Below are 9,761 nucleotides of genomic sequence, written 5' to 3'. Positions count from 1 at the left end.
AAGAATGGCCATACTGGATCAGACCAAAGGTCCATCTATCCCAGTATCCTGTCTTCCGACAGTGGCCAATGCCAGGTGCCCCAGAGGGAATGAACAGAACAGGTAATCATCAAGTGATCCATCCCGTTGCCCATTTCCACCTTCTGGCAAACAGAGGCTAAGGACACCATCCCTGCCCATCCTGGCTAATAGCCATTGATGGACCTATCCTCCATGAATTTATCTAGTTCTTTTTTGAACCCTGTTATTGTCTTGGCCTTCTCAACATCCTCTGGTTGAGAGCCTACTGCAAACTCTCTGCACTGAAGTGCATTTCATTTTCAGAACTCAGGGCAAGGAAGCAGCATACAATCCAGTAATGAATGTCATCACATTTATTAAAATAGCTTTATTACAAAGAATTATTATAAACAAAAATAAACTTGATTATAAATGACCACTGATCTTAATGTGTGAATGTGTGAGACAGAGAGAGAGAAAGAAACTTCTGCATGACAATTTAGATGCAGTTATCTTCCACAGCCAAATGTTTGGTTCCAGTTTTCATATAGTTCCAGATCCTTTGAAGACACACTGGGTCGCACAGTTTTGAAAGCATTGTCAAAGTCAAGAAAAGAAATAGGCCGAACTTGTTCGGGTGTGATGGTTGCTATGTCCATGGACTGAAGGCTACGGATAGGACCTAAAGAAGCTTCTCGACAGAGCTGTGTCATGTCTGCCCCAGAAAATCCATCAGATTTTTTAACTATGAGCTCAACTTCCTCTTCTCTTAGACAGCAGTGCTCCTTTGACATCAGACGAGTTACAATCTGCTTCCTAGCTGAAGCTTCAGGAAGAGGGATGTACAGCCTTTTTACCAGTCTTCTTCGGGCAGCCTCATCAATTTCTTGCGGCCGATTTGTTGCTCCCACCACTAGAATACGGTCTTCAGACGAGGTTGTTGCTCCATCCAACTGGACTAAAAATTCAGTTTTTATTCTTCTAGAAGATTCGTGTTCCCCATCTCCACGCTGAGACAAGAGAGAATCGATTTCATCAATGAAAATCACAGCTGGCTGCTGACATCGTGCCACAGTGAACAGTGCACGGACCATCTTTTCCCCCTCACCTACCCACTTGGAGGTCAGTGAAGAGGCACTGATGCTAAAAAAAGTAGCTCCTGATTGACACGCAATGCACTTGCCTATAAGAGTCTTACCTGTCCCAGGAGGGCCAAAGAGAAGAATTCCTTTGGGAGGACCACGTAACCCTGTAAAGATGTCTGGTCTCAGCATAGGCCAGACTACTATCTCCTTTATAGTTGCTTTAGCAAAGTCTACTCCAGCAATGTCATCCCAGTTCACTGGAGGTCCATGGTCCATGATCTCGTGCATAATAAGTTCAATCATTTTTGGTTCTATGTTCTTCAAACGTTCATCCACTGGAAATGAAGACTCTGTTGGTCCAGCGCCATAAGGTTTATACTGCGGTCCTCCATTTTCATTCCCATCTTGTCTTGGCACTGGAGGGACAAATTTTCCAAATGGACCCCGAGACCTTCCAGCTCCCAAAGATTTTTTAATGCCACCATAGGATGAGACTGGTGTGCGTTGAGGCTGATTGTGGTATTTCTTTTGCTGGTCTACCCAGAGCTGTTCTTTTGCGGTTTTAAAACCATTGCTCTCTTCACTCCCATTTCCACTCCCTACAAAGTTCTTGGTTTCTGTACTAATGGAGGGCTTGGAAGAAGCAAGGCTGGAACTTGTACTGTTGCTTTCATCACTGGAGCTATAAAATGTTTTCCTTTTTCCTGGATTTCCAGACCCTGCCGGAAGAGAGGAGTGATTAGAAAAAGACAAATTCTGTCCAATCTCAAAATGACTTGGGGGTTTCACAGAACTGCTACTTGCTGCTTTGTTGTTTCCAGATAATGGACTTGCATAGAAACCTGTATTAGGCAGTTCATTTAAAGAGGCAGAGGAGGCAGGAAGTATATCTGTAGTTTTGGTCACAGAAGGCACACTACTTTGAAGACATTTCAAAGATGAGAGACTCTCAAGAATATCTGGTCCCTGACTTATACATTTTGATGAGCTAGCCCAGAGGTCAGTATCTACAGCACTGCTGCACACATTGAGTTTAGGCAGACCTGGAGTAACAGAGGCACTGACCTCCTTATCAACTACCACAAAGGCATCTGCTGGTGCCATCAGAGAGCTTTGGAACTTTTTGCCAGCTTGCATCAACTCTTGAACACTCTTTAATTCAAACACATTACTTGTTGTCAAGGAGGACTGCCACTTGTCACTGTCATTTTGCTGACATCTTGCCAAAGTCAAAATGTTTTCAGCATAGTTATTCAAGCCAGTCTCTGCGTTGTCAGAGTCAATAATGGCAGAGTATTTCTCTGCATATTTTTTGAACAGGTTGGTAGCACAGACCTGGGAGATCTCAGAGTTTGCCCATGCATACTGAATGTGCAGAATCTGTGCACGGTATCCATCTGCCTTCTGTCCTGGTGTACAGGTGTCAGAGGTAATAGCAAAGTAATTCTTCTGCCATTCACTCAGGTGTACAGCACTAGAGACAGGTGTCTGCATGATCTATGATAAAACAAACAGAAAGATTTAGCATTAAGTTACAAAGAAAAAAGTTAATTTCAGTAACTACTTAATTATATTTTTGCTACCTTCTCCCTTCTAAATTCATAAATGTATAGTTAATTAACTGCTAACTATTTTAAGTCAGAGTGATAGCCAGCAGACTCTATATGACACTTAGCTGGGCTGCATACTTTACCATTCCTACAAAACAACAACATTTATGGCATAAAACTATTAGGATCCAGGCTTTTCTCTCTCTCCTTGCAGACTGCTCCTTATAACAGGTCTCCCTGGGAACGGGGTTAAGAGGAGAACTGCAGGGTAACAGCTGGCCAGATGAGGTGGATTAGCTAAACACAAGTCAGCAATGGTTAACCCTTATTGGAGAGAAGTCTATAGAGTATTACTTAAGACAAGTATTTAGTTGTCAGAATGAAGAATCTGTTACTATGACACTAGTGGAAATGACGAAAATACATAAAGTTTGTGGGCTGAGGAAGAGGGAAGAGACTGGAAAGCGCAGGGCAGAGTTTAGTGTAGGGTTTTTGTGATTTTTTTTAAAAATGAAAATTAAGAGCATGTGGTACTTGATAGCAAATACTAGAGTACTTTCCAATAATTCACCTTTTCAGATTAAAACTTGCCACTGCTTTGTTTCTGTCCGCCAGTGAACTTTTTAGCTTTAGAAATCCCTTCAGCTATTTTTTTAAATTAAAATTGAGGATGCACTTCTTTTTACAGAGCTACTGTAAAAGTGGCTGAAGTATGAAAGATAAAATATGGCCTGGAATGAGCCTTTCACTAAATTTGGAAAAATATATATACATACATTGTATCAGATTGACTTTCAAAGTTATCGTCTCTTTGAAGTGTGCCTATCAGGCACATGCAATGCTAATTTTGGTAAAGCCTAGACTTAATGGTATCAGTACAGGCACATGTGCGTGCTCAGTTTGGGAAATCCATAATTATCTCAAAAGACTTTATAAAGAGCTCTTATCCTGCACCAATCAACCCTCTTCTCCAGTAATTCCAGTCCTTCAGTCTCCCCACGAACTATATTTGTTTCAATCTGTTATAGTTTCAAATTGATCAGGTCTAGGTCTTTGGCCTCAGAGTACATTGTGACTTTCAGTAAATTTAAATCAATGACTGTGGAGTAGAAATTCAGCATGCTTATAACTGAGCATTTAATCTGGGCTCCAGAACCTGAGTCACTGGTAATGATACACAAGATGGAAATAGTCCAACCTGAGTCTCACATCCTAGCCTGAGTTTGAAAACGTGCCATTTGGGGGCGGGGGGGAATCAAACATTTTTATTTGCAAACCCAGCACATCCACATTAGAAATCAGTGAGACACAATGAATATGGAATCCCACAATGCAATTTTTATAATAATCTTTCAGGGTAAAGCCCATACAACGCTCTTAAACTTACAATATAAATGAGATTAGAACATTGTTGATACACATCGCAAACAACATAATTCACAAATATAACTAGATTACTTAAAATAAGCTGCAAGCAATTTGCTTCCTATGCCTAACAGAACAAACAGCACATTTAGAGACATGATGCCACTAGTAGGTCAGATTACACATATCAGATACTTTTTACTAAATAAATACACATTTCAGGAACATTTCATAAAGTGCAATACGTTACAAGCAGTGTGTCTGTAGTTCAGTGGTGGAAATTCATATTGTAAATTCAGTTATTGCCAGGTGCATGCGGTCTACACCCATAGAAAGGCCCAGAGGAAGAAATTTGGGGCCCTGGTAAATCATGTGGGCTGGGCCCCACCTCTTCCCATTTCACCCCAGTTAGATATGGGGGCACTAAGCTCAGGGCCCTGATGCACCCTTCAGTACCAAGTTTACCATGGCGCCACACCCAGAGTCAGAAGGGGCCCCGGCTAGCCCGATCCCCCGGCCAGCTAATCCGGCCAGGAAAGCTACCCCTGCCCCTGCTTCACCTCTTCCTAGCCCTGCTCCCAACTCCGCCTCTTCCCCCCCAAGCTCCCTCCCCTGAGTTACGCATCCTGGGGGACTGCAGCAGGAGTCGGGCCCACTCTGCACTCACCGGGTGGCGGGAAGTGGAGCGACCCGGCCCCAGCCTGCTCCGCCGGTTCCCAGCCGCGCCGCCGGTGAGTGCTGGGGGGCGGTTCCCCCTCCTCCAAAGTCTGGGAGCCAGGGGAGCACAGCGGAGCGGGCTGGGGCCGGGTCATTACACTTCCCGCCGCCCCGTGCGGTAGGAAGTGGAGCTACCCGGCCCCAACCCGCTTCGCTCCTGCCCCCCAAGCCTGGGGAGGAGATGGAGCGGTGGGGAAGGTGTATAGGATCATGATGGGGAAGAGAAGAGGATGGGGGAAGCTGGGGCGGGGGGAAGCTGAAGCCCAGCATGCGGCATCCCCTTGGCAGAAGCTGGGGCTCCTCTGTTAAGCAGGCCCATCGAACCCTCACCCTGACAAGCCCCACCTCCCCTGCATCTGTACCACCCCGATGAGTACCCTCCAGACACCCTCCCCAAAGTCCCAACCACCTGCACCTGGACCCCCACCCAAATGAACCGCACCTCCCCTGCGCCTAGACCTCCCCCCCCCCGCTGAGACCCAAACACCTTCACCTGGATCCCCTGCAGAATCCCATTGCCCCTGCACCTGGAACCCCCCAATGAGCTTCTGTGCATCCAGATATCCCACTGAGCCACCCACACCTAGATTGCCCCACAGAGAACTCTCATACCCCCACCTGGATCCCCCGACACTAAGTCCCTCTGCACTTGAATCCTGCTACTGAGCTGAGTCTGCTCACCCATACCTGGTGCGCCTGGCACAGGGGAGCAGGGCCCCAGGGTGTTTGTGGGGCAGGCCTGGCCCTTGCACTGTGTCAGTGTCGGGTGCTGCCTCACTGCTGAGTCCCTGTCCCAGGGTGGAGGCGGGGAGGCTGCAGGGTAATCTCCCACCTCCATGCAACCAGTGGCCTGTGCTCCCCACTGCCATGTGCTCCCATTTTAAAATATTGTGCATAGAATTAATTTTTTGGTGCAGAATCCCCTCAGGAATATGGGGTGCTGTGCAGCTGTGATGGTGAGACTGTGAGGAAGGTGGTGGGCAGGGGGGGCAGTCTATGGGCGCTGGGCAAACAGTGTGGTGTGCAGGGTTCTGTGCAGTTATGGCGGGAGGCCAGCAGGGGAGATCTGGGGGGGGCTGGGCATAGAGATCTGTGGTGGAGGTCTCTCTGCAAAGGGGCATTGGGCATAAGGGTGGAGTGCTGTGGTGTAGGCCCACCCTCAAGGGGAAGGGGCATGCTGGCAGCACAGGGCTGGGCAGGCTGGTGTGCGTCTGGCAGCTGCAGGTTTGTAAACAGTGCCCTCCTGCTAGGCTGCACGGAGGGGGTCTGCACTCGCCGCACTGTGCCTCATTGCCCCCCGCCCCCTGGGGGCCCACAAATCTATTTGGCACCGAGCCCACAAAAAGTTAATCCGGCCCTGGCACCCTTATCTATTGCATATGTATTTCCCTTGGGGAGCTGCTGGCTGGTCTCACCTGTGCAATCCAAACAGCTTCCCACCGGTATCGGCGTGTACTCACGGGGCAGGGGTTGAACCGATTGAACTAAGGGGCTGGGGTAGCACGTTTCAGCCCACTCTGCCCGCCTCCCCCCGAGGTCACAACCCCTGCAACAAGGTTCCAGGGCGCAGCGCAGGGCACTGGGGCCCGCCGCGTCAGAGCGCTCTCGGGCGGACTTGGAGCGCGCGCAGCAGACTCCGCGCGGGCGCGGCTGAGGGGCGGGGATCGGTGTCAGTAACCTCCTGGGGCCGCGCGTCTCCCAGAAACATTCGCCCCACGCGACTACGAACCGTCTCCCCCGCGCGTTCCACTCTCGTCTCGCGGGCTCCAATGCCGCCCTACCTTAGCCAGTCAACCAACCAGTTCAGAGTCAGAGAGCGCGAAGGGGCAATGGAGGGGAGAGGCGCAGCCAATCAGAATCCGGGGGGAGGAGGGAGAGGTAGAAAAAGACGCGGGCAAGTGAGCGCGCGCCGCCGTCACCGGGTCTGGGATACCCCGCAGAAAGCCCGGCCGTGATGGCGCGCCCATTCGTCGTGGCAACAGCGCTGCCTTCCAATAGGAGCAGGATCCGTGCCGGGGGGCGGATACCGAACAGGCGCCACTCGTGGCGGGCTCAGCTTGTGTGTTGAGGGCGGGGGCGGGCGAGAGAGAGCAGCTTTTTTTTTTTTTTTAATCAGGATAATTCGTCTCCGCGCGCGAGGCCCGTGCGGGGGCGGGGGGGGGGGTTGCTCCCCATGGAGCCAGCCCCCTCCCCTTCCTGCAGGGAGGCGGTGCCCCGGGGAGGGCGGCGGGCGCATCTCTACATCCCCCTCTCCCCTGATCACCAGCTGCTGCGTGCCCATTGCCCGCTCTTCTTCCTGCCCCACTCGGTCTCTGTGCGCTGTCCCCATCCCCCTACTGCTAACAGCCAAAGGTTTAAAAATCAAGAAGTGTCCCTCCGCCCCCCATGGTGCAATGGGGTTAGAAAATCATTATTTAAAAATGGATTCTTTGCCGTCTGAGTTTTTGAATCTTTACTGTTTAACTCAGGTCACCTTTTCACGCTTCACAACCATGAGGTGCAGGAGCATCAAGAAAACCCACAAACCCAGATCCACAAAGGGATTTCAGTTCTCAACTCCCAGATCCACAAAGGGATTTCAGTTCCTGACCTCCCATGGAAGTTAGGAACTGAAATCCCTTTATGAAGCTGGGCCTAAATATTTTAAGACTCACAATGAAATGGCAAGAATGGGCAATGCTGCCTTTGTGTGTGTTTTTAAGATGTGTCACATATGCTTTCTCTACATCACTAAACTGGGAGGCGTGGTAGATACGCTGGAGGGTAGGGATCAGATACAGAGGGACCTAGACAAATTGGAGGATTGGGCCAAAAGAAACCTGATGAGGTTCAACAAGGACAAGTGCAGAGTCCTGCGCTTAGGACAGAAGAATCCCATGCACAGCTACAGACTAGGGACCGAATGGCTAGGTAGCAGTTCTGCAGAAAAGGACCTAGGGGTTACAGTGGACGAGAAGCTGGATATGAGTCAACAGTGTGCTCTTGTTGCCAAGAAGGCTAATGGCATTTTGGGCTGTATAAGTAGGGGCATTGCCAGCAGATCGAGGGACGTGATCGTTCCCCTTTATGCGACATTGGTGAGGCCTCATCTGGAGTACTGTGTCCAGTTTTGGGCCCCACACTACAAGAAGGATGTGGAAATATTGGAAAGAGTCCAGCGGAGGGCAACAAAAATGATTAGGGGTCTGGAGCACATGACTTATGAGGAGAGGCTGAGGGAACTGGGATTGTTTAGTCTCCAGAAGAGAAGAATGAGGGGGGATTTGATAGCTGCTTTCAACTACCTGAGGGGGGGTTCCAAAGAGGATGGAGCTCGGCTGTTCTCAGTGGTGGCAGATGACAGAACAAGGAGCAATGGTCTCAAGTTGCAGTGGGGGAGGTCTAGGTTGGATATTAGGAAACACTATTTCACTAGGAGGGTGGTGAAGCACTGGAATGCTTTACCTAGGGAGGTGGTGGAATCTCCTTCCTTGGAGGTTTTTAAGGCCCGGCTTGACAAAGACCTGGCTGGGATGATTTAGTTGGGAATTGGTCCTGCTTTGAGCAGGGGGTTGGACTAGATGACCTCCTGAGGTCCCTTCCAACCCTGATATTCTATGATTCTATGAAGAAGGGCTCCCCTCAGATCTTACCCACTTTGGCTTACTTGTGCCAATAATGTGGCCAGGACGCACATTTCTTAAGAGGGGCTTTGAAATCTGTTGTTAAAACTAGACCACCACTGTATTAAAGTTATGCTCCATCTGTACACTCTGTACTCTGTGATGTAATTGAAATCAATATATTTGAAAATGTAGAAAACATCCAAAAATATTTAAATAAATGGTATTCTGTTATTGTTTAACAGTGCAATTAATCACATGATTAATCACAATTTTTTAAATTGCTTGGCAGCCCTATTTGCAACCAATCCTGCCACTTTATTTGAGAAGGTAGTCTTCTTATGTCAGGCAACAAAGAGATCATCCTTGTAGAAGAGACATGCCCTGATCCTGCAAGTTTTTCCACGTGGCTCAGCTTCCAGGCTCAGGGCTAATGTAAAGGGCTGAGAGCATGTATATATTTTAATAATTCTGCTTTGAGACTCAGCTTATATTAAGACAAAAGCCAAACACATAAGGGAACAGTTATGGGAATGTAAATAAATATCCAAGTGGCCTCACAGTTCATATAAATAAATGTACAAAAATAAAATATTTCATTACACATTCTATTTATAATATAATACACCTCTCTCATAGAACTGGAAGGGACCCTGAAAGGTCATCAAGTCCAGCCCCCTGTCTTCACTAACAGGACTAAGTACTGATTTTGCCCCAGATTCCTAAGTGACCCCTTCAAGAATTGAACTCACAATGCTGGGTTTAGTAGGCCAATGCTCAAACCACTGAGCTATCCCTCCCCCTTAAAGCATTTGTGAACTGTGAAAATATTTAAATTAGAAATGGACAATGCTGAATTTCAATTTTTTTCCCAAACAAAGGGACTTTTTTGCAAAAACAAAAACCAACCAAAAAAAACAAAACATTTCCCATTTGCTGTACTTAAAATATCTATGTTGCCTTAACTGTTCACTTCCCTTGTGTAAACTGGAATATTCCTAATATACCTGTACACATTCATTTTGGCCAAAGTTTTCAGATAGCATTTTCATGGGTGCAATGTTCTGTCCACAATTACTTTTGCCTTCAATTTAATAAATGCAGTCATTTAAGTCAATCATGTGGGGTGCACCACAGTATTTAATTTTCTGCGGCAAAATTTTCTACAATGATTGGTGGGGTTTTGTTATTCATTGAGCTTATTATGCCACCATTACTATCTAGAGCAGCCAGTGCTTAAATTCTCATTATTTCCCAGAGGCCCCGCTCCCCCATTCGTGGCTCCGGGCTTTAGTCCTGCAGGGGGAAGGGAGCAACAAGGATCATGGCTTTAGCCCCGATGCCTCCCACGGGCTGAAGCCCCAAGCCCCAGCATGTGCCGTGGGGCTAAGGCGCTGGGGCTCCAGCTGGTTTGAAAATATTTACTGGAGCTAGGGTTGCCA

At 48.0% G+C, this 9,761-nt stretch overlaps 1 protein-coding gene across 2 annotated transcripts; it reads right to left on the bottom strand.

The window, feature by feature from the left end:
* Positions 1 to 371: 371 nt before the first annotated feature.
* FIGNL1 (fidgetin like 1) lies at positions 372 to 6,615 on the bottom strand. Of its 2 annotated transcripts, none has more exons than XM_065398945.1 (2): positions 6,499 to 6,615; positions 372 to 2,582 (listed from the first exon to the last, which is right to left on the bottom strand). In XM_065398945.1, exon 2 carries the CDS (start codon positions 2,577 to 2,579, stop codon positions 510 to 512), a length of 2,070 nt encoding a protein of 689 aa, XP_065255017.1. In that variant the 5' UTR covers positions 2,580 to 2,582; positions 6,499 to 6,615; the 3' UTR covers positions 372 to 509. The 2 variants fall into 2 exon arrangements, with proteins under 2 accessions (XP_065255017.1, XP_065255018.1); XM_065398946.1 differs by lacking the exon at positions 6,499 to 6,615 and adding an exon at positions 6,133 to 6,232.
* Positions 6,616 to 9,761: the final 3,146 nt, after the last annotated feature.

The sequence above is a fragment of the Emys orbicularis genome, chromosome 2, assembly GCF_028017835.1.
Source record: "Emys orbicularis isolate rEmyOrb1 chromosome 2, rEmyOrb1.hap1, whole genome shotgun sequence".
NCBI lineage: Eukaryota > Metazoa > Chordata > Testudines > Emydidae > Emys > Emys orbicularis.
Note: the sequence above shows the minus strand (reverse complement) of the source record. Positions and strands in the feature narration are given on the sequence as shown.